This window comes from Lonchura striata, chromosome 2 (assembly GCF_050655825.1).
Source record: "Lonchura striata isolate lonStrDom1 chromosome 2, ASM5065582v1, whole genome shotgun sequence".
NCBI classification, from domain to species: Eukaryota; Metazoa; Chordata; class Aves; order Passeriformes; family Estrildidae; genus Lonchura; species Lonchura striata.
This window is the reverse complement of record NC_140704.1, coordinates 38,170,106-38,195,373: the sequence shown is the minus strand read 5'-3', so window position 1 is coordinate 38,195,373 and position 25,268 is coordinate 38,170,106. Positions and strand designations below refer to the sequence as shown.

General features: G+C 38.3%; 1 protein-coding gene across 2 annotated transcripts in view; it reads right to left on the bottom strand.

The window, feature by feature from the left end:
* The window catches only part of LOC110474601 (ubiquitin-conjugating enzyme E2 E2), a 200,422-nt gene extending 175,176 nt beyond the window's left edge, over positions 1–25,246 (bottom strand). The window contains exons 1-3 of one of the 2 annotated variants that reach the window (XM_021538105.4): positions 24,955–25,246; positions 20,169–20,357; positions 12,088–12,138 (exon numbers count right to left, since the gene is read on the bottom strand). In XM_021538105.4, the coding sequence (XP_021393780.1) occupies positions 12,088–12,138; positions 20,169–20,344 (227 nt within the window). In that variant the 5' untranslated portion in view covers positions 20,345–20,357; positions 24,955–25,246. The remainder of the gene's footprint in view (positions 1–12,087; positions 12,139–20,168; positions 20,358–24,954) is intronic. The other variant, XM_021538108.4, reaches the window with a different exon arrangement.
* Positions 25,247–25,268: the final 22 nt, after the last annotated feature.

Genomic DNA, 25,268 nt, shown 5'->3' with positions numbered 1-25,268 from the left:
ATTTTACTTCTTAAAGTCTTGAAAGTAACAACTCTATCATTTTGCTGTGCTTGGTACAAATTCTTGGCATATTTATAATATAGTCTGTCCAGTAGAGTTACATCAGTTATTAATTTAGTCCAGAAATTGTATAAAATTAACATTCTAAATTACTAAAAAAAACCAAACAAACAGAACCCACCAACTTCACTGGAATATTAGCAACAAACAAATTGCTAAACATAGATTGGAAGTTTTCATATAAATTAGGAAAATGCCAGTTTGACAGTGGAGAAAAGATCAGCAATAAAGATATATACTGCTGTATCAAAATTACTTAAAAGTTCTCAAGGCTAAGAAACTCCTGCAGCCAATACTTTTCAAACAGCACAGGAGGAAAAAACAAATCCTCTCGAGGGGTAGTATGTGGAATGAAGTGCATGCATTCTACTCAATTGAAATCTTTTGAAATCCACAGTAAAACCTTAATCTTGAAGACCCTAGGATGAAAGGGGTTATATAAATTGAATAAAGTCAGTCCCAGTTTTTGGGACAGCTCCATTGCCTTCTGGAATATAGAACTGTATTGTTGCATACAGCTGATCATCTCCCTTAAAAAGCTGTGAAGCTACCAAGAATACCAACAAATCCAGCCTTCTAATTCATAGTAATATTTGCATGTTTCTGCACTGTTTCTTTGGGCGCTGAGCTACTTGCAATTCCCCAAGCCCAGAGGGAAAAAATTGAAGTTCTCTTTAAAACTACCATGAGATACGTGGAGCAGGGAATACCCCCTAGAAGTCACAAGTCCTGGTGCAGATTTTAAATGCCTCAGGTGCTCCAGTTAGGTCAGGTCACAGTGCATATGCAGTCATATATATCGTAACAGTACAACTGCTACCAGCAACCAGCCACATAGAAGAATTAGGATGTGTTGACAAGAGGAACTCAAGTTTAAAGTATTTCCCTTCAGCCCACACATGGGGGAGGAGGAACCCACTCATTGCAGGTTCTGTATATACTCAGCATGTCGTTACTACAGTGACCATTAGTGGTATTTCTACATACCAATGACCTCATTCTTTAGCACAGTGAATAAACATGAAAGGAAAAAAAGAAAGTATTTTGGTTGTGTGTTTATCAGCATTTGAGCTCATTTAAATACTACTTGAATAACAATTATCTTTCTCAGCTGAGCACAGCATCAGGTTGGCAGACTGTGCTTCACTTCTTCTCAAAGTGACAATTAACCTTGATATCCATCTGCAAAGTGCTCTGTACTGGCAGCAGAATAAAATTATCATTATCATATAAATCATAAAGATTCTACTGAAACTGAGATAGCTGTCATCCCTCAGTTATTTGTATTCAGTAAGGAGCAAGCAGGTTGTTGTAGAACATCTTCAGAATGCGTCATCCTACAGCCACCACATTGTGGGCTTTTGAGGCTGCATTTGTACCAACCTGAAAATGCCAGCCCCACACATATGCCCAAAGAGTCATGGTTAATATATGTTATTAATTAAATATCACTTAGAAAGTTTTGTGATGCAGAAGGCCATTATACTTGAATCATGAATTTAAATCTGATTTACACCACAGTAATTCCAGATACAAATGAGATTTTTGAGTTGATTATGTGATGTCTATCAGCTAGGCAGTATTACATAGCAATGATACTTTTTATAACCTGACCTTATTATTCGAACTCTACTGCTTACAAACAAACAAAAAGAAGTAGCAACAAAATACCACCCCAAAATTAACTTTGTTAATGTTGGATCAAAATTCAAAATAGACCTCTTGCATCGATACTTAATCACCATGTTGACAGATTGCTGAGGAATGTAGTCAGACAGCTAGAATTGTAGTAGTTGTGTCCACAACAGCCCACTGAAATCCCATCCTAAGTAAATACATCTTCCCTTCCAGGGAGCCTGGACATGCAGGGAAAGAAGATTGAGTTGTCTTCTCTAAAAATTTCCCACCTTCAAACATGTAATGACAAGCGACTGTGAAAATGTTTACAGCCATTTTTAATATGACACTTCATTTTTGTAATGTGCACACAGTGTGTCAAAGTGTTTTACTGTTCTTACTGCTACCAACAGGACATTGCAGTGAATAAGACATGGCAGTGAAGCAAGTCCTCTTTTAGAAATAGTTTTATAGACTGACAGGTCTTATTTTATGTGTAACAGAACACAAATAAACAAACAGCCAATTACAAGGAAGGGCACCTTGAGTGTTGGGTTTTCACCCTCCACTACAGCCGATCTCACCAAGTACCTTGAAAGGGAGACAAAGAACCTGCTCTTTGTACCCGAGACACAGTGACTCCAGGGACTGTTTTTGCCAGGCAATGTGGCAGATTGTATGCAGGAGATACAGGAAGCTACAGCTGTTTTGACCCAGCCAGCAGTATGAGTTCTCTGAAGAGGTGCAGTGCCAAGAAGTGCACTCCCATTAAATATTTTGAATGAGCAAACCCAAGTGTGCCCCATGATCCCTGCTGCAGAAGAAGGAATATGCTCCAGTGTAACATGGAGCAAAGCTAACTTTTCTCCTGTAATCAAAAGCCAGACACTCTTCCAAGAAAGGCTCAGTCATGAATGCCCTGCTTTTCAAGCTATCCAACAAAATCTGAAATAATGGGAAGGTCCATTTTAACACTAGGGTCTTTCTCAAAATTCCTGTGGAACGCTCAAGCCCAGTTAACTCCAGCCAACAGTTTAACCTAGAATGCTTAATGAATCCCTTCATGCTGCTGCAAAACCTGGCACTGTGTTTACTGCAGTGATTCTGAAACCAATATTCCTACGAATCCACCCTGGCTCCAAGCCCCAATTTTAGAAGATTTTTTTAAATCCCTGGTTTGCAACCCTAAATGCCATAGCTATGAGCTTAGCAATCAATTATTTATATCAACAAATCTGAAATTGCATACTAGGCAGACATCTAATTTTTCAGTCTTAAACTTCTCTGAAAATTAAATGTGTTACATTCTATCCATCTTCTTTGGAACAGTTATAACATGCCTAATTTTGTAGGCAATATGTATATTTATCCCATTTAGGCTAAGGTAACAAATAATGAGACTGTACCGAATTTTAAAATTCTCTGGATCCCATCTATGGTAAAATGACCATACAATTGACACCATATAGTTATCCCAAGCATAATTTAATTATGTTTAAAAAATATTTATCTGTGTAGCTTAGAAGTATAAAATCCTAAATACTGCCTTCATATGTGTAAACAGACTAATCATAAACTAGTGTAATAACATATTTAAACCTAAAAGCTACTTTAGAATTAAAAGACCTTAAAGTGTAAAATCTAGTTTGTTACCATAGGTTTTGTACATTACCCATAGAATTATGATATATGCAGAAGATACTGCACTGCTGTCATAGAAAGAATGGAATTTCCTTTGACAATTTTAAAGTTATAATAAAAAGGATAAAAATCTCTATTAGATTCATGATATGAGTATTCAGTGGTATTTACTGTCAATACCTCCCAAATGAAAGTTAAATCAAACATCAGCTAATCTGGCAGAAATAAAAAGCCCTCCTCCCTCAAAAAACCAATGTGTACTAAAAATGAGACAATCATTTTGAAAGAATGGAATTATTCACTGTTTCTCCACCGCATAACAACATCATTTTCTGTTAAAGAAATTTTACTATGAAATCACTGCTGAATTTTATACAAAAAGACTGACTACAGCAAGATAATCTAGAATAAATGCCTTTAAAAGTTTTAAAATTCTTAGAGGCTATACTAAACTCCAAATTCCAGAAAAGTTACAGTAAGACATAATTAAAAAAACAATGTAACAATAACACCCAAACCAGAAAAAAACCCTTAGAAATTCAAGATTTAAGTTGTCAGCTGTGTCATTACTCTAAGAGTAATTGCTGTAACTGTGTACAGCTTATTCTTTAAATGTAACTCAATCTACTAAACTGAACACAAACCCTTGTATTTCAGTCTTACTTACAGAATCATCATCTTGGCCTCCACAATATTTACAACATTAAAAGGCTACAAGTGTCATGAAAGCATATTGTCACTCACCTATAGCCCTCTTTAGGCACAGTATGCATCTCAAGTTAATTAAGGCCACATAAATATGGCTTTTGTGCCAAGCAGACAGTAAATTATGTATTTGACTACACATTTCTCCCTAAAAAACCCCAGAATGTTAACATTAATCAGAGGAAACTTCAGATTCTGGCATAAATTTGACTATCACATAAAAGGTAATATTTAAAATACATAATGCCTTACCACACAAACACGAGCTGCCATATGTGAGGCACTGCTAAGCATGGTTTCTATTAAGCCAATACACAGTAACTGGCTTCTTTCCAAGCAACATGGAAGTATTTAAAAACCCTGTTTAATCCAATTCCACAGCCTTGAAACAAAAATAAATTAAAGTGTTGCAAGAACTGCTAAAATGAAAAATTAAAGGCATGTAAATAAGTGAAAAAAATTGCCAGAGAAAATGAAAACAAAGATTATTTCAAGTAGATATCTTAATTGTAATTAGTAACATTTGGCATGTTTATATGATTCAAAGCTGCAGCCAATTAGATACCCCAAAAAGCTTGTAACAAAGCTGCAAATGTGTAAGTACAGCATAAATAAGTTTTATTGCTCACCAAGAAAACAGCAACCAGATCAATTTAATAGTTTGTTACCAAAGTATTGCAAAGCATGCTCCATTAGTAGTTCATGACTTTTTAGTCCTAAACTGCAGCTTTTCTGTCAGGAGATTTTGGAAAACAATTTCATTAAATTCAATCTATTAATTGTTAATCTGCACACATTCCATATATACCAAGAGCAAAAGAAAAATTACAACATTGCCCTAGACTGTCACAACTATGCATTAAAAAATCAAAACAAAACCAGCAACAACAAAAAGCCAAAACAAACAAACAACACCCCCCAAAAAATAAAGTGCACTAAAAGTTAATAGCTGTTAAAAAGCTGTACAATTGTGGTATTGCAACTGAGAAAGACTGTTTTTTTAAAAATAGATTTCCAAAGGGAGGGGATTTAAGTATTACAGGGAAGAGCAGAATTCAAAATCTACTCAAATGTGGTTTACTGAAGACAACAGTGTTAGGCAGTTAGGAGATTGTGCCATTTACTGAAGAAAACAAATACTTCATTATGCTGTCAGTCCCAACCAACAGACAAAATATCTTCCATTTCCCTCATTTATTCAATAATGAGTAAATTACTAAAGGGTAATGAGCTGCTAATAAAAGCATGTTTTTTACATGATTATCATGAAATGGCAGTGTCTGCTTGTTCAGTGCAGTAGTAGCTGCTACAGTCAGACTTTCAAATAATTTCCCTCTACCAAATTTCTGTAAAGAAATTGACCCTTACATAGTTTTCATACTAGAAATTAATTTACATTTAAGGAAAAAAAAAATAAGAAAACCCCCACAAAAATAGCTAACTATATATAAAATCTACACATTCAGGTATTTCTTTGCAAAGTCTTCTAGCAATGATGTAAAGTCTCAGTCAAGGTGATTTTGCTTCCCTTGCTGGCAAGCAATGATTGTTTACTTAATGCACTTATATTTTAGGGGTTGGGTTTTTTTTTGTGTGTGTGTGTTTTTTGAGGGCTTTATTGAGGCGGTTACAAAAACACGCATATAAAATACCAGTTTTATAATAAAATCAAATTCTGGCCCATAGGAAAAACAAAAAACAAACTAAAAAAATCTCCCATCTAAACCAACACCTTCGTTTAGCTATTTAGGACAAGGCAAAAGAAATGTCTATGAAAGGTGGTCTAAAAAATTCTAGAGCTGAAAGCATTGGGGACTGCTCTTGTACACCGTAGGAGACTGACTTACAAAGACCAGCTGTAACTCAATATGAAACTGCTGGAAAAGAATTTCTCTGTTCAGATTTCCCCACACTAAAAGCATCAAAGTGTTGCGTTTTACCCTTGTAACAGTTCTTCACACCACCTTCCCCAACTTACAATTTAAACCAGAGATTTAGTTACCTTCTACACTAAGCATATTGCAAAAATCAAGGAACCCTCCCATATCCATCCCAGGTTGCTTTTTGAGCATTTTTTTGCCCTTTCCTGCTTCAAGGAACAAGTGATCTTCAAGACCTCTCCTTATGCCCCAGTCTCATTTCCCTGCTTCAGCTGTGCCATAGAATGTGCTCTGGCATCTCCCTGACCTTCCAGGTCTGCTCTCACAGGGTGCTTGCTAAAGTACTTTTATTCTTCTCTAACACTAGTTTCTCTTTTCTTCTCCTCCTGGGAGAGAAGTTGTCATCATTCAAAAACTGGGAGAACAGGCATGAATCATGTGGAGGTATTGTTAAGCTGGGAGGTATTAATGGGTGTTGTCAGACAGTTCCTTACATCCTCGTCACTGAGTGAAGTTGCCAGACCTGGCAGGCAGCCAGTGGCAGGTTCCCTTTACTGCCTTTCTTTCTTCCTTTCATTTCCTCTCCTGCCTTCATCAAAGCTGCTAGCATTTCAAGCCACCAATGACCACAACACGTCCTGAAGTTTGAGCATTGCATGTAACCAATCCTAAAAATCACCCCACAACCACAAGCAATAATGCAAGCAAGCAGATATCGAAAACTTAGTTTATTCAATAACAAGAAAAATGTTCAGTGCTCTCTAATAATTTTTCATATAAAACATAGATTTTCAAAGATATCAGATCACTAAAATAAACAGCTATATTTCTGATGTACTTCCAAGTACACTGCATCTTGACACATGGAAGACCCATGAAAAGAAACATCTGTGTTATTTTTAAAAAACAGATGCTTTGTAGACCATATGACATTGAAAGGTCACTTTTACAGTGAAAATAAACAGATATTTTAAAAGAAATGTTTTAACATAGTTACATACTTCAGAGCTCAAAGCATGAATTATGGTTCTTCACTGTCTAAAAGAAAATAACTAAAAGAAAGAAAAGTTTACATATTAAAAGGTAACCTGACACTTTTCATCCAAGGTACTTCAAGGTACCATGTTAATACAAACTAAAAATCTCACCAGTTAAAAAACCCAGCAATCTAATTCAAGTGATAAAATGCAGTATGATTGCTATTATAAAATATAATCCCTGTGTGATTGTTAACTTGCATATCTTTGGGACATGTTTCTTGCTGCTTTTGGAGCAGAAAGGGACTCAAAAGTAAAACATAAAGCAGTTGCAGTGAGTACTGAAATTTTTCACCCATCCCTATCCTTGGTGATACAACATGGATTTAAAACCAACAGGATTCTGCACCCTAGTATAAATCACTTCCATGCTTCTGTTTTTGACTAAGTTTTGCTATTTGCTGTATATTCTAAAGAAACCAGGCTAAGGTATATACAAAGTTCTGTGTCACATGTTCTCAAGAAGGTGACTAGCAGCAGATCAAAATAAGGCTATACAGGCAGACAGGAAACTCCATGAGTAACACAGTGGGAAGGGAGCCTGAATTCAGGCTGGAAATGTTTGCAAAGAAAAGCATTCAGAGAAAGCTTTTTTTTCTCCACTTTTTCATCCTGCTCACACATTAGCATCACATGCATCACAGCAGTGTGCCTGTGGCAACAGACTGATGCCTCCCCAAGTCAAACAAAATCACTGAGCACAATTGCAGGATAGACACTTGCTGTACCTGCTGCTCCTGGTCCCTCCACTTCTCTCCCTCTGCACTTTAGAGCAAAGCTGATCATCTTCTCCCTCCCAGTCTTTCCCCGATAACTGTGCTCCCTTTTGTTTTCTGCTCCTGACACTTCTGCCATCCCTTAGCTTTAAAGTAGCACTAGGTAGGAGTTTAAACATGACCCCAAGAACAATAACTCAAATTGTTGGAATTCACATAATCCCATGGAGTTGTGAAGATGCCAGCCTCAACATTTCAGCGAAAACATAGTCAAAGCAGTATTAAACAGAAATGTCAGGCTCCATACAGTCAATAATAATACAGGAGACATCCATAAGGCACATTAACCTCTTTCCCTAAGTCAAACTGAAAATTTTGCCATTCCACCTGGCTGTTCTCAACATCACCCCAAAAATAACTGTTTTAAGCATTATCAGTGTGATTAGTTTTCAAAAGCAAAATACTAAAATCACATACACTGGTTGCTTATCAATTTTGCAGACAGTATATAAAGAAAGGAATTAACACAATGATTCCAAACAAATTGAAGAGATAGGAGTACATACAGGATTTTAAACTATTGTTTTGGAATGAGAGTAATTCTGCCCACTAAGCTGCACAGTCCTTAACAGTATATTTATGAGCCCCAAGTATTTACCTATATTGCTAGAGCGTAAAAGAAATGAAATGTAAAGAACATAATAGGAATTGCAGTAAATACAAAGAAAAGAGAAGAATTATGAAAAGTACACTAGAGAACACCAAAAGAATACATGAGGGGGAAGATAGGTAATATCAGTGACTTAATAGGAAAATTTTGAGCAGTTGCTCCAAGTGGTGTCCACAGAGAGCTGCTATTCACTTCAGGCTGGCTCTCCTTGTTTCCAGCTGCTAAGTTCACATTGAAAGAAGCTAAAAATACATTAAATACTTTCCAAATATTATTTTCCCATGTAAGCAATTGGTATAAGTTGTCACAGAGATGTTGTCCTCTTGCCAGTGAGAAGGGAAATAGTATACAAGAAGTATTCTGTGAAATCTTTTGTCTTATGCACAATGCAGCTGAAAATATGGGGAAGCTTGAAAAGGCATTATTTTAGCTACAAGTATTTCCAACTGTTCCCCTCTTTCAGCAAGGCAATATAGGAAAATGACACTTAAATATGAGGACCTTATTGCCTGTGAGAAAAGCTATAGTCTGCACTACTCAGGAGCATAATATGTATGCCATTTCTAGCAATCAAATTTGATATTTCAATGAGAGGAAAAAAAAAAAAAAGGAGTGGCAAATGTCTACAATTTAGGTATACTATATCCTGACAAACTGAAATTTCACAATGCTGCAGATTTAAAACATAAATGTACAGCTTTGCATTCAGGACTGTTCTTGCCAGTAAATTCAGCTCAATACAAAAGTAAAATAGGGGAAGGGATGGGACAACACATACTGAAAACCATCCAGTTCTTTCTGTTAAATGTGAAGTATAACAGGCTTTTTTATGACATGCCTTCCTCCAAAAATAGCAATGATTACACTGCTCAACTCCCACACCCCCACCGCCCCAGCTTGGCTTTTTTACACATAGAACATTTTACATTCTCAGTCTTGAGGAAGGAGCCAAAGTCTGTGGAGCCAAGAGGACTCGCTCTATCACCCAGTACCCAAACTACAGGAAAGGAAGTAGGGAGGCAGGCAACTCTAATTTCTTATAGTATTACATCTTCTTTTAAAAGCCGAAGTGCCAAATTTTTTAGGGACTCTGAAAACCACAACTTTGCACAGTTTTGGAAAGATGCTGCAAGTCCCAGCAGTGATAATCTGCCAATTCCAAAGCACATTTGTGAGCAAGACTTTTTTGTCTTCCAAACAAATACAAAGATTATACAGTCTATTCTCTTCACAGGGATGAGGTGGGGGAAATGTTAAGATCACAGCTGCTGCAGCAGTGGAAGCTGCAGCTGCCTTCGAGCTTGTAGTGACTGTGTAGCCTACCATGCATTTGAGGGATGCTACTGTGCTACAAATACTGTCCCATTTGGGGCTTTTTTTCATGAATGGAAGAAACCTGAAGCTTTGGCCTGCTGTAGTTAATGAAAAGCCTTGCAAATTGTTTTGCAATACTCCACCTAAGTTTGAATTCAGCTAAACAGCCTTCCTATCAGAACTTCCTAAGTAGCTACTTAAGATAGCTGTATTCTTAAATAACACTTTCTTCACACCTCCTATGACATTTAGTTTTCAGAATTATCACATTCCTGTTGCCCAGGGATTTATTTTATATATGAAGCAGTACATACAGTGAAGATAAGATGGAATCACAACCATTTCAAGCACCCTACATCTGGAATGAACTTACCTTTATGAAATATGGTTAGGCTTTTTAATAGAAAAAGGTAACATGTCTTTTAACAGTGACCTAAATTTCACTAAAACCAAGAAAGGATGTATCAATACTTTAGGGTAAGTACAATAGCTCGGTTTTCCTCATTATTCTGAAGAATCATGCCTGGCTGATGTATTTATTTTGCACCGTTTAACTATAACAGAAAATAGATGAAGTTCAAATGAAAACACTGTTTAGACTATGTCAACAAAGCATAAACTAAATGAAGTGATTCTGCATTGACTATAAAAATATATTTGCTAATATTAAAGTTACTAATGGTTATCTATCAATCTATCTATCACAACATGAAGTGATTCTGCATCTTAAGAACTGTGCTAAAGCAGCAGACACATGAAGTTAGATGCGATTTTGCAAAACAGCATCATGGAGTGCACTTTATTGCTGTTTTATCATTAGTGTAAATAATTCAACAAATGCAGGAAACCTCCAGATTACTTGGGTTTTTTTTGTAAATTGCAAGTCACTAAAGGGCTTTCCACTCAGACAGTCAATGATTACTTTATACTTGCTAGCAAAAAAGAAATCAAATATAATAGTATCTTGTATACTGAAACAACTGCTTTGTTATAAAGAGAAGGTTTCAGAAAACCAGAAAAAATGACACTGCTGTAAAAACCTGTAAGTCTTTTACTCTCAGTTCAAAGACTTAACCATTCTTCTACAACAGACTGAAGTTTCATATTCATCTCAGCAAATCAATCCGCTAATAGGCATCAGTCATCAACACCGAAGTAAAATCTGCCACATGAAACAGCTTTGATGTGATTGAAGACTCACACATAGTCGTAAGCATGACAGAACAGCTTAGCTATTAAAATGTTTTATCCAGCAAAAAACTGTTCATCCTAATTGACTGAAATACTCTTTGAATGCTATTACTGCAAGGCTACTTCACTAAGCAGCACCTTGGTACATAGCCACTTGACTTATATCTTGAGATCCAGCACAACCACATCAAATCTTGTTAGAGTATTTTCTTACACTTACTTTTGTCAAGAGACCAAAACAATAAAGCTGACTGTCATTTTTACTACCAGTTGCTTAGTTAATTCGATACTGAAACATACTGGGATTCATTATAAACGCTGCATGCAATCAGCCATTTCTATCAATCTTTCTTTTTAGTGCAGTAACAGAATGAAACCAACTAACCACATCAGTTGAAATGGGTTGGCAGGACTGGGTGGAAGCTATACTTCTGCACTGAGCCCAACCTCTCACCACAAGAGGTGCAGTAGCTTTAAACAGCAACGTGCAGCCCTGGCCCAGCTCCAACACTGACCATATGTCACAAGCTGACAGATAAGAAGCCTGAGACAGCCATCTGAAAACAACTGTACACAGCCCCAGACACCAGACAGTGAGGGTTTCAAGGTCTACATCATCATTCATTTAAAAGCCAATTTTAAACATACCAGAGGAAACATACTGACAAAAAAACCACAATCTGTACCCCCACCACCCCCACCCCCAACAAAACCAAATCAAACCACAACAAAATAAAAAACCCAAACCAAACAAGCACACAGTCATTGTCAGAAAGTCCATATGATGCTATACTCCAATTCAGGAAGTGTCCATCAAATATCTCAATTGATTGCAAGAAACACAGTCAGAAAATTACTAACAGTTTGTGCCTATAACATTTTCCTTTCTTCATTATATTCACAGTGTGTTAACAAGTTGAGGAAACAACTTGAGAAAGGAATCAAATATACCAAGCAACTGCCAGCAAGATTACAGAATCAAACAAAATATTATTGATTTAATATCTGAAATGAAGGATGATTTGATATTTGTCCCGTATCTATTAATACATCACAGAGTTCATCCGTGTATGCCACTACATTGGTTATCAGAATGTATGTCATATCAATTCTTAATATATAAGCAACATATAATCTATCAGGTCTTATTCCAAAATTACTAAATAATCAGCACAACTTCACTCTCCTATGCAGTTTCCACAGCTCCATACATTTCATTTCCGTATTCCAAATTAATAAAATCCAGGTGAACTTACCTACAGTTCGGAGGAGGGTCTAATGTAATTTCTGCAAGTTCTTTCTGAATTCTTAAAAGAAAAAAAAAATACTATCAGGACTTTTTTTCAGTCTGTTTCTTTCAACTTTATGAACATTTCTACATCAATCAATAGTAACAAAATATAATTCTTAGAATTCCTGGTTGAAAGTTGATATATAATGTTTCATGAAACTTTGCAAGAACATGTAGAAGTAAAAACCAAATATTTTCTGAAAAATGAACATCCAATATGGAACAAATACCATAAGCAGCCACCTAGAAAATCACACTTTTTCCATAGGTCAGGAATCTCAGCTCCTTGGCTCACTTACACAGTTACTAAATATCTCATATACCCTCCTTCTCTATTTCCCTTTCAACTATATGACTTACAGTTCTTGCTCTCCAGAGTATTTAGCTTCTTTATGTATATTGTACTGGCAGGGAAAAACCCCCCAACTCAAAGGATAATTGCCCAGAATAACCCCACCCAGGACTTCACAACCTCATGCATACTGAGGGGGCTGATACTGGCTTCCCCCAAAGGGGAAAGCTTCCCTGGTCAGCCTGGGGACCTGCTGCTGGACTTGCTCTGATATCTGCATTCATTTTACAGAGGGGACAAAATTGGGTAAATGTGATCCCAGATACAGTCTAATGAGAGCTGAGTAAAGGCAGATAAATCTCTTTCATTTGTCTATGGACTATGCTTCTGTTAATACCTCCCAGAAGGCAGCCCAGCCTTTGTCTCTGCCTCACACTGAGCCTGCTGTCTGCCAAGGCCCCCACATACTTCAGAACAGAGATGATCCCCAGTGTATCTGAGCAAGGGGTAAGTCCTCCCCATGTACATGGTGTTCATTTGTCCTTGTCAAATTTCATGAGTTCTCTGTCAACTCTCTCCTGCAGCCTGGCCTGATCCCTCTGAGCTGAAGCCTTGCCCGTATGTACAAACTGCTTGTCATCTGAAAACTTCTCAGTGCACTCTGCCATGTCCTCCAGGTCACCAATAAAGACATTACAGGCATCCTGCCAAAGTTCTTCCTCCAGGGAGAGCAACTTCATTGTTAAGGATTTCTGGGTATTCCCAGGCTGATGCTTCCCAGCCAAGTCCTTAAATACCTGATCTCTGCCACAGCTGGCACTGGGGGCTCTTTTCCCTTGCACCAGCAACTGCATGAGAGCCAGTATCTTGACCTCTGAAGAAATTTAAGTATGCAGAATACGATACAGAGCTCCCAAAGGAACTCGTAGGAGTTTACAGTTCCCAAAGACTTGCCAGATTACAATGCCATAAAGCAGGACTGCAAATGCCAACTTCCCTATTAACTATGTCCAAGGCTTTTTTCATAGGCTACTTCAGTGCAAAAACATAAACATTTAGAATGAGGAAGGAAAAGAAAAACAATTCAATACATCCTCAGTGGTTTCTTCTTGTCTTCTCCTTCATAAGATTTCATGCACAGAGCTATTCCTGTTACTCCATACACTAAAAAAGAAATAATAACACAATAATACCACTCAAATTCCTGAGACAGGTGCTCAAGCCACAAGCCAAAGGTTCAGGCCTGACCTACACATACCTTGTTTAAAACAACTGTTACCCATTTTGCATATAAATACAGGTAAAGAAAATGGGTTATCACAATAAGCATTCAGGTATATTGGCATATATAAAGTAAAAAAAGAGCAGTTTAATTATTTATATAATGCTACAATCCAAACACAATCTTGCATGCTAAGGAGTCTCACAGACATTATCAAAATTCCCCTTGTGCCACTATGAATTGATTTTATGGCTCTAATGAATAAATAGACCAACAGCAGTAGAACTGGCCTGAACCAGGAACTCAAGCCTTTATCATTCACATTCTGAAATAATTAGGACATACATGGTCAAGATTTGTAGGCAGAGGTAATAATCATTTATTAAGACCTGATGAGATCACTGAAAAGATAAAAATACTCCTCCAGATGCTTGGCTTGTCTTTAACTTCTATGCATATAAATACAGGCAAAGTAAATGGCTTATCAAAACAAGCATTCAGGTATGTTGGCATATATAATATAGAATGCCTCTGCATGTACCAAATGCTCACACCCAACTTGGTGCCATCTGAAAACTTTAGAGTGGATTCTGACATATCCTCCAGGTCACCCATAAAGACATGACAGGCATCCTGCCAGAGTTTGAACTCCAGGCAGGGCAGCTTCGTTGTTAATGATGTCTGCACACTCCCAGGCTGATGCTTCCGAGTGAAGTCCTTGAATAGCTGCCCAGCTGTGTGTATATACCCTACATACAGAGCTGGTGTATACCCTACGTACACACAAACACACCAAGTTATTTCTGTAGAGGGAAAGCAATTTGATCTTTACTTGCTTTTTCTACTCATTGAGATGTTTGTACATCCAGCATACAGAATTCCTCCAATAAATATCATAACTTTCTTATAAAAATACAGGCACAATCTGCTTAATCAAGCACAAAATCATTATAGTAACACTGAAAGTCATCCCATTTTTAGTGAATTTTAAACACAACAAAAATGTTGTTTTAAAAGTTAGCCCATTTTAGACAATCCTAACAAATCACAACTTTTAGAAGGAGGATCTTATAACTGTGGGAATGCTTAAAATATGTCTTCTGTATATTACAAAATTCTGCCATGATTTTGAAATTTATACTACTACAAATTCAAATTACAGAAAACCTAAACTGCACGAAAACTTCAGTTTTGTGGTTTATGAGTTGTTTAGCTTTCTCAGCCTTGTTTGAAGTTACAGAATCATGGCATTGCACTTGTTTTTGAAGTCAGAGATCATTCCTTTGTTTTACATGTAGTAGTAAAAATAGTTAATATTTGATGGCATTAGAGTGAGAATGAGGCACATCAAGAATGGACTGACAGCTTCAGTCCTAGATCAAAAACTTTACATTCTTCCTTCTAAATCCTAACCCACGTTCCTTACATTCTGAAAACAAAATGGTTTCTCATTTTCTCCATCTGTTCTAGTACAACCCAAAACTTCTAATGCAAATAGCACTAAAATGGCCCTTTATCAAGGTAATCTGTGATTAGCAGACATAGACAAACCACCTTTCTGCTTCAAGATGTAAAAATTTATCAGATAGTAGTCTATTAATATTCAAAAGACATCATTGCCCTTGCAAACATCTAAGACAAAGATGTTTAATTCATGATTATTTTTATACAAACAAGATAAACATATTAATACAATGCTGTCCATCAATTGCTCCTCAGCAAGCTGTCCATGTTTATTCTCCTGCTCTGTGGTGTCCCAAACTAAAATTAATTTATACACCTTATATTTCTTTTGTCGCAACCTTAATTTACCTTGTATTCATGCTGAGAGCTCATTCATAAACAGTTTCTGTAGAACAGCTGACACGTAGCTGGTTCACATGTCACAGCATTCAAAGTTACAATTAAATCATCGGACAGCATCCCAGAGAGCCGTGCACTGATAGAGACCTCCAGTGTGTAAGCTGCCCTTTGTCTGCACGTGCTCTGGCACTCGCCTCTATCCCCACTGAGCTGCCCTCAGAAGCTGCCATAGGAGAGGACGTGCCTCATTTCCTTCACTGACCACAGAGGCTTCACCACGAGAATATGCAGCCTCTGGCAACAAAACATTTTTTTAGGGTCCTTTCTGGCATCTGCCTCAATAACAGGTATGTTTAGAAATGTTAGAGAGGGAAAACCCTCTAAATTAAAATCACTACATATATCCAGTTTATATTTAAACTAATGACATTATGGTTTATTACATATTGGACAATGGGGATGATGGCAGGGGGTGAGGCCCTTGCTGGTAATCAAAGCCCGGGGCTGCACGCATAAGACAATTTATTTGCATTGTCAGATCTGATACTTTGTTTGGTCTTAGAGAAGTCATCTAAATCTTCTCTCTCATATAAATACAGACATATAAAAAAATTTCTCTCCACTTAACTAATGGAAAAGAACAAACACAGTTGCCTTCCAGTAATGGTGCAAAGGTTAATCTACTTGTAAATTCAGAAGCATGAAAGTACATTGTGGATTTCAAATATTATTAATTCTCAGAGACACATATTTATTGCTGTACCATGCCAAAAGGGACTGAGTTGTTTCCTTCATGAAATAGTTCTCTAAAGCTAAGAAAGATGTGAACACATTAGAGAATTTCCCCAAGATTATTAATAGGAAAAGAAATAAAATAAAGGATTACATGACAGTAAACTATTTTTACCACATCCACTTTTCTAAACTACATGTCTCTCTACTTATAAAAGCCAGATGAATCAATACCCTATACCAGAGAATATACTGCTTAGAACATACTTAAAAATGCAGTCACTGGTATGTATTTCAATACTAAATAAATTGTGACTGAGCAGGAAATTGATCTAAAGATGGTTAGGTTCATACCGGAGAAAAATAAATATTCTCACCTACTTACTAAATTATGGATAAATGACAAGGATATTTCTTGTAAGAAAAAGCACTCCATATTTTGCCATCATATTCAACATGCTAATTATAATTTCCAGATTCTGTGATAAACCCCTCAGGAAAACAAAAAAAAAGAGAAGATAGTGGGAAATGCTCAATTTTGTTTAATTTTGAACCAATTTCATCTATCACTTATTTGCTCCTCCTTAGGGCTGCAACTGCTTTGAATAATGAAAATATCACAACTAAAGTTGTATAGTTCACAATTCCTTGTAGGCACAGATATTTATTTTAAAAAGTCATGATTGGACATAAAAGTTCACAGATTTTCAACCAGCAACTTCAGGAGCCAAGCAAAACAATACATTTATTTGTTGAGCTACTACTATGTCAGCCAAGAATGGTTACACTTCTCTCAATCCAAAGGTCATGCTAAGATTTTCTACTTAAGAGGTAACAAGATGCCTGCTGTTTTCAAGGACAGCAATTCAATTCCATGTCTGAACTGTAATTGTGATATGCAGCAGGTTTCTCAATCTTGACATGTTGGGTAAGAAAGGTTGCTATTTAAGGTGATGCCCTCTGGGTGAGGAAAATTGAAGGACCGGTACACTACACAACATATGCTGTAAGCTATTACACCTGTACAGCAGCTAGTCCTGAAGTATTAACAGAGAAGGACAGCATGTGATGGCATTCTACCTTCTTGGTGCCATCCACAGCAATGCTAACAGAAGAAACTTCATATCTCAATACCAAAAATCTTACTCAAATAGAAATATGAGTGGTTTCACATAGTCTCTGTAATCAGATCACTTTGGAAAGCAGTTAAGCTGCATGAATGTATATTCATACAAAAGACATGGGAGCAGTTTACTGTTACACAACCAAAAGTCAGCACACTGCTAAATCTTGATGTATACAAACCCTCATGCTACTGAAGATTCTTTAAATCTGACTACCTTAGCATAAAAATCAAAAGCAAAACAAAGAGTCTTCCAAACAGAGATACACAAACCTCTCTCCATATTCACTAGGTATCATAATACAATCCAAAAAAACTGTGCCTACAATTCCATGTGCACAAAAAAACTTTCCAAGTGAGAAAATCTGATTTCCAAACTCAGGTTAGAATGAAGCATGTAGTCTGTGACTTTAGCTCCAGTGACCTTGCTGGTGTTAGATGCTTCTAACAGGAATTAAAGAATCTTGACAAAAGACACAACTGCACTACACTCTGTTGTTTGAGTGTTTTACTGATTTTTTAGCAATGTTGACTCCTCTCACTGTAATAAAGGCCTTAATAATCCTACACTATTCCTCATTCAAAATGAACTAAAATAACAATACTACTATGAAGATATTTTATACAGACTGTTTCTGGAATACCTAGCACATATTGAGGATATTAAGACATTTTTCCTTCCTTTATGCTACTCCCCTCCTTTTTAACCTCTACTTTAATTTCAGATTTAGCTTTCTTGAGACACCACTAATTTTAATTAAAAAGCACAGAAACAAAACCTGTAATATGAAAACCTGGCCAGATTAGAGAAGGTGCAATCCCAATTCTAACAAAATTACAATCTACTGAATATTCAAAAACAAAATAAAAAAAGAAAAAAAAAAAAAGAAAAAATACAATGATACAGAAAAACCCCCATTACTACAACAACTGTTTCTGAAATCCTCACAGAAAGGGCTACTCCTAAATTACATTTCTCTTCAAAAATACTGCACACATATCTACAGAACTATTTTAAGTCATGTCAGCTTTTAAAATGTATAATCAAATGTATATTTCTAAAATATATAATCAATATTACTACACATGTGAAATTAGCTTTAGATTCTAACTGGCAAATGTACTGAAGTCAGCAACTGATGGCATAATTAGTTTCAGCAGAACCATAAGCAGATATGATTAAACTTTAAAAGGTTTAAGTAATTTTATCGCTGTAAAATGCTTGTTGATAAAAGCTCTAAGCTTTGAAGATACAAAGCTAAGATTAATAGACCAATTTCTGACATATCATTATTAATTTTTTAATAGGATAGTGTCCACAGGCCCTTGTCAGAATTGTAGCATCATTACACCAGGCATTGTACAAAGTTCAGAATACACAGACTGCCTTCTAAAGATGCTGGAAACTGTTTTTATGACCTTAAAATTCATATCTAATCCAATATTCCTAATATTTTAAAAATAATAATAGCAGGAAGCAGACAAAAGAGAAGACCAGAAACCATTATGGCTGTGAGGATTAACTACATGAATAATATCATGATTTGTAGTGAAAGTTGGGTGGGGTTCTTTGCCCTTCTTGTCGTAAAAGGAAACATGGGCAAGTTTTGATGGCCATTCTGGGGCAAGTTTTGCTGGCCATTCTGTAAGTGATATGACCAGGTAATTTCCTAATAGTGACATAGTAGGAATGTGTGTCCAGAAAGTATTTCTCCATGGAATTAAAAATGAAGAAAAACTAGCTGTAAGAAAGGAATCTACAGCAGAAGAAAAGCATGACATAGCTGTACCTCATTGGAAAGACAAAGATACTTTAGTATCTTTATTAAAGTATCTAAAGATACTTTAGAAAAGTACTTTAGATACTTTAGAAACTTTCCCTGTCTAATTGATTAGGGACAGATTAAGGCAAAACAAAGACTTGAATCCTGACTAGATATACACACATGTTTATATAGTATTACATACAGATTCTGACTACATGCATACGTTATAAATTATGGCAGCAGGGGCTTGATGCTTCTCCTTTACCACAGTGGTACAATTTCAGTGTTTTCTCTTGTAGTTTACACTGCCTTGGACTAGCAGAGAAATGAGATCTGGGAATTCTGCATCAGGACAGTCTGCAGAATTGGTCTCTTGTCAGATTATTTTATGAGTGCTTTTTAACTTCAATCACTATAATCCCACTTGCCCAGAGTAACAACCTTACATGTACTAGCAAAGAAACACTAAACTGTAAATTCCTTCTGTCTGGTCCCAGCAAGACAACCGTTATCTGGAGATGGACATGATAGCATAGAATAAGTTAAACAGCTATTCTACAAACCAACCTTTCATCTCAGTCAGAAAAGGGAGGGAAAATAAATGGATATTAAAACAGATCACAGTTTAAAGTAATGAAACCAACATACATTTGTTGTTCACTCAAGTATTTCTGAGCTGCTCATCTGGGAAAAGAAAAGGCAGTACTTCATGGCAATAGGTATTACGGTAGTCCTAACATGCTGAGTTACTGAACTGTCTGAAATGTTTATGGCTAATTAACTGTAAGTTACACTGACAAGTTTCAACATCGGTCATACATACATATACAGAGATATATTTTATAAGGCTACAAAACTGTCTGAGTTTTATTAGCAATAAAAAAATGTCAGCTTTTATCATGCAAGCAACTATTAAAACCATGTGAAAGAGGCAAACGGACAAAGAAAGGGAAAAGTATACAGGTCTCATTATTGTGACCAGTCTCAAAAGGTTATTACACTGATACAGTAGTGTTATAATAAAACAATCAGAAAATTAATATACTGAGTCAATACATGGATCTGATGACCAGCTGAAAGAAAGAAACAGTCAGGAAGAACACCGTACCTTTTAGCACTAGTTGACAATTTAGCAGCTGTTTTGCTTGATATTTTCCCCTCTTTTTTCTTTGGTTGAACTTGCTCCCTTTCTTGTTCCTGCTGAGCACCTTCACGTTGATCTCCATCAGAGCTACCTCCACTAGTGCTTGGGCTATCATCCACTCTCTGCCCCTCTGTAGACATGGCAGATGCTGCACTGAACAAAGACAAACAACTGAAGTTAGTTTTTTGAGGAGCAACTGCCTCATTGTATTTCTTACATGCTTAAGGAAAGAACACATGGGATATATGTCTCTGTCCTAACAAAATAATGTTTATATCACAGTAGTTCAATAATCCTCATACTGAAGAGTTTTTGCCATAAACATCTTAACAATAATTCAGGAACTGGCAATTTTAAACCCTATACCACTGCCACCCCCCCAAAAATCCCAACCAACCCACAAACAAATAATACAAACAAACACACAAACCAATCCCCCTGCCAAACTCTTCACAAACACATATATATATGTATGAAAACCAGAAGTTACTGAAGTTAAGTGGGAAACATAATCCTGAAAGTGTAAAACCATTCACTGTGAATTATGTTTTTCAACCACTCAGCAGTGGCATGAGTTAGCTGTCCCATCAACTATGCCACCAGTTCATATCTACCACAGCTAGCTAAAAACGGAGAGTTATTAGTATCTTAGGACTCTCTGTTATCCCATATGAAATAAATTTGTGGGCTCATTCCAAGTGTACAATGTGGGTTTCCACATTACAAAATCCACATCTTGGCATGCTTGATGGAAACACAGAACTAAAAAGCTTTAACACAGGACTGTTTGTATTTACTAAAATAGTGAGCACATTGGTAGAGGATATAACAAAGTTTTTTCCTGACATTTCATTCAGGCAACATGAGGCAACAAACTTGTCAGAGAATATGAGCAGTAAGAAATCTCAGCATATTTCAGAAGTCAAGTTGATGCTTTATTTGCACACTTCTGATACTAGTTAGCTATTTTAATTTCTTCCTTCATTTTAAATAGTATAACAATACGCCAACAGATGAGGAATTACAAGCCCGCTGTTACAGCTGTCATGACATCTCAAACTCTCAAACTGTTCTAATGAAGGGCAGATGTCCATGAAAAACTCTTACTGAATTAGCATATCTGGTGGCACTAACTGATTAAAAAAAAAAAAAAACCCAAAACAAACAAACAAACAAAAAAAAAACCCCAAAAACCTAAACCAACAAAGCCAAAACCAAATTTTTCCTTTAACACCAAATCTGTACCTTATACACCTGTGTTACATATCCTTCTCTAGAGATTTTTAATAAAAAGTAGACAGGCCCAAATGTTAACTTGCTTACACCCACACAATCCCTGTATATCTGGGTGGTTTTCTGATCAAATCTGTCTGAACTAAGAATTTGCTCTTTCATACACAAAGAGTTTCAAATTGCTGTGAACTTCGACTCGCTTTTCCTCTTACCTATGTACAGACATCATCACAATTAAGAACAAACCTATTCACCTTGACTATTATGTGTTTTAAGACTCGCTCAAAGGAGAATAATGAGATTACAGGCTCAGATTCAACCATGCTTGTTCTATATATTAAACAAAGTTCATCTCCCTGTACATATTTATGGAAAGAGACAGCAAAGGAAAAGTAAATTAATATCAATGCCAACAGGGTTATGTTGAAAAGGATGCTTTTTAAAAAGGCCTAAGTGTTCTTGTTACAGAATAGAAATAAATTTACTCCTATACTAAAAAAACCTTGCCAAGATCTAATTCTATCAAATAATACACACTATGGAGCAGAAGAAATAATCTCTTCAGGCATTATTGACACATCCAACTAACTTCAGGAGGAATTAGGTCTTTTTCATCTATCTTGTGAAGCTATACTGAAAAAGAATTCTGGAAGTATGGCACCCGTTCAAAATGTTTATGCATTAAAAGAAACAGCAAGCAATACCAAGTGATGAATATGTGACTAAAGTTACCCTTCATCAGCTTAAGCTGCATTTTTGATTTTATAACAGAAAATAGTATTTTTGCATCTAAATATATATAAACACACAAGACCTAACCTGCTCATTAACGTAACTGAAATAATGTAGAATTTCTGCCCTAAAATTAAAACATAAGAATTGTCCACTCCTAGAGAACAATTTCTCCTACAGTACAGCTGTAACAATACATTTAACATAGTCCATAAATTTACGCAGACTGATGTTCAGATATTTAAATCCTATTGTGTGATTTCAAGGTAAAGCAGCAGAATGCTTAGAGGTAATAAACAACAAAAGTGTCACATTCTGACAAGTCAAAATATGCAACTTTAATGCAATTAGTAAGTACCCATTTTCCTGACTTCTACATAAACCTCATCTCTTTTTATAACACTTATGTTAGCCTTTATTTGCCCTAGATTTTACTTCTGACCTTGCTTAATACATCTAATTTTAAAGAGAAAAATTCTCTCTTCACAATGTACATAGGCTTCAACACTGCAGGCCAGAAAGTTAAAAGCATATTTAATAATACTTATATGCATAGGACATCTGCTATGAATAATCTTGGCTACAAATATTACTATTATCCAAAAAACAACTGTATTCACTTCCTAAGTTCAGGTTACTATCCAGCAGATAAATACTGTAACAGTAGCCCAGAGCATATAATTACTGTAACATGTAACACCAGCATTTACAAGAGGAAAATGTTTAAATCTGTCATTTGATGTCTGGCTAGTTTCTGGCAGGGGTGGGGGGGAGATTTGGGTTTTGGATGTTTTTTTCCCCTTTCTCCTTCTGTCTCTGTTCCCCCTTCTGACATCCAGGCAATTATTTCTATTCTCTCTCCTCAAAATACCTGCAATTTTAGGGAGTTTTGCTCAAAGGATGCTCAAAATTGCATTAAAACCATGCTTTAAGGGGCCTGAAATTAAACATTTCTAATGGGGTCAAACTTAAAAGACACATAAACATATGACCAAGTAAGAGACTGGGGTAAAAAAAGTCAACTGAGAGGATGACACTGTGAAGAAAACATTTCACTGCCACCAACACAGACAGAAATACAAGATAATCCTTGAATCTGAAGAGCCATAAGTGTGTTTGCAACTGTCACACAGGGCAAGAGGAAAGACACACGATGTCCAGGTTCCTGGCTGCCAGGCTATTCTACATTCAGACAAGGGTTGCTAACCTCCCTGCTGTTGTGCAGAGAAAAATGAGCAGAGGGGACAGAGGAAGGAATGAAAGGGGACTTAAAAGTCTCTCCCTTAACGTGAGATGAATCAGCACCGAGACAGATTACAAGTGTAACTACAACTATCAATTCAAAGTGAAGGGCATCCAAAATATTTTGCTTTTGTCAAATATATCCACAGGCACCTTCCCTTTCCTCCTCAAACTAAAAAAAAAAAAAAAAAAAAAAAAACACAACAATAAAAACAGACAAACCAACAACAATAACAAACCAACAATAAAAACAAACAAACCAAAAACAACAACAAAAAAGAAAAGACAAAAATACCCCAAACCACCAGTCATTATCAGATATCACACGCCAGGAAAAAAAAAAAAAAATCCACCAGTCGGGAACAGCAAGATCCTGGCAACGTGCAGATGGGTCCCAAGGGCGGCAGAGCTAGTGATGATGTCTTTCTAAAGCGCTCGTAATTTCCTATAAGCCAAGATAAATTGAGTATTTCTGCAGGGTCCACCACGAGCAGCAATGGCAGCAGCCGCCTTACTTCATCTTCATTAGAAACCATAAAGGGCAAGACCACAGCATCGCGGGACGGGAGGCAGAAAGAGCCCGGTGTGTTCGCCGCTGAGAAGGGCACCCGGAAGGATGGGATGGGACAGGACGGCAGCTCCAGGCTCCCACGGCCGCGCGTGGGCACGGGAGCGACTCTCCCGTCGGGAATCCCCCGCCGTAGGCAGCGGGTGGGGGCCGCGAGCATCCCCAGAACCACGCACCCCCCTCACTCCCACGGCCGCGCGGGCGGCGGCCGGGCTAGGGTGAGAAGTAGGAGACAACCGAGGAGAGGAGGAGGAGGAGACTGCGAGAGGAAGACGTCGGGGGCACATGCGAGAAGGGAGAGGGCTGGGCTGCGGGGCTCCTTGGGGCGCGGGGGTGGGGGGGGGGGGTAGTGCCCTTCCCGGGGGGCTCCAGCCCGGGGTGCCCACCGCTGCGGCGGGGGGCGTGGGGGTAGCGCATCCCAGGAGGCTCGATCGTGGTGGGGGGCAGGGGGCACCCCGGCCCCCCAGGGGCGCAGAGAGTGCCGCGGGGACCATGCGGAGCGGGGCCGGAGGGGTGGTGGGGAGCGGGGGTGGTCGCCGCTCCCGCCCGCAGCAGGGCGAGCAGGACAAATGGACACGGAAGAGTTGCTGAAAGGGTGTGGGGGTGCTGAGGAGCAATGGAGGCTGGATGGAGCCTGGGGGAGCGAGGAGCGCCTCCAGAGATGCCGAAGTGGCCGGGGGCGGCGGGGGGGGGCGGCCGGGACGGTTGCTAGGAAAGGGCATAGCCGAGGATGACAAGGGGGGCAAGGGGGTACCAGGCAGCACCAGGGGGATGCGGAGAAGGGAGGGAAGATGAAGGATAAAGGTAGAGACCGAGGATCGCAGATAAATGCAGGGGGGAGGGTGCTGCCGTGGGGGAGGGATGGCGAGCGACATGGGGGTAGGAGCCCGGCGGGGGGAGGGGAGGAGGACGGGGAGCTCAGGCGGGGCAGAGGTAGGTGTACCCCGGCAGAGACGGGGGGGAAGCCGCTGCTACCTGCAGGCGAGCGCAGGTCTCTCTCTCGCTGGTGCCGGGCACAGGCTGCGGGACAATCCGTCGCGGGCGCCCCGACTCCGGCCGGGCGCGGGGCTGGAAAGGGGCTGCAGCCGCTCAGTGAGTCATGAGCCCGCTGCCCCGCGCTCCTCGCTCTCGGCTTCCTCTCCCCTTTGCCGTCTCTCCCGAGCAGCAGCGACGGCCGCGGCTGCTTCTCCCTCCGCCGCCGCTCCTGCCCCCGCTGCCCGGAGAGAAGTGAAGCCGCTGCCGCGCGCGCGCGCGCACCCCCGCCGCCGCCTCCGCGCGCGCGCGCGCCC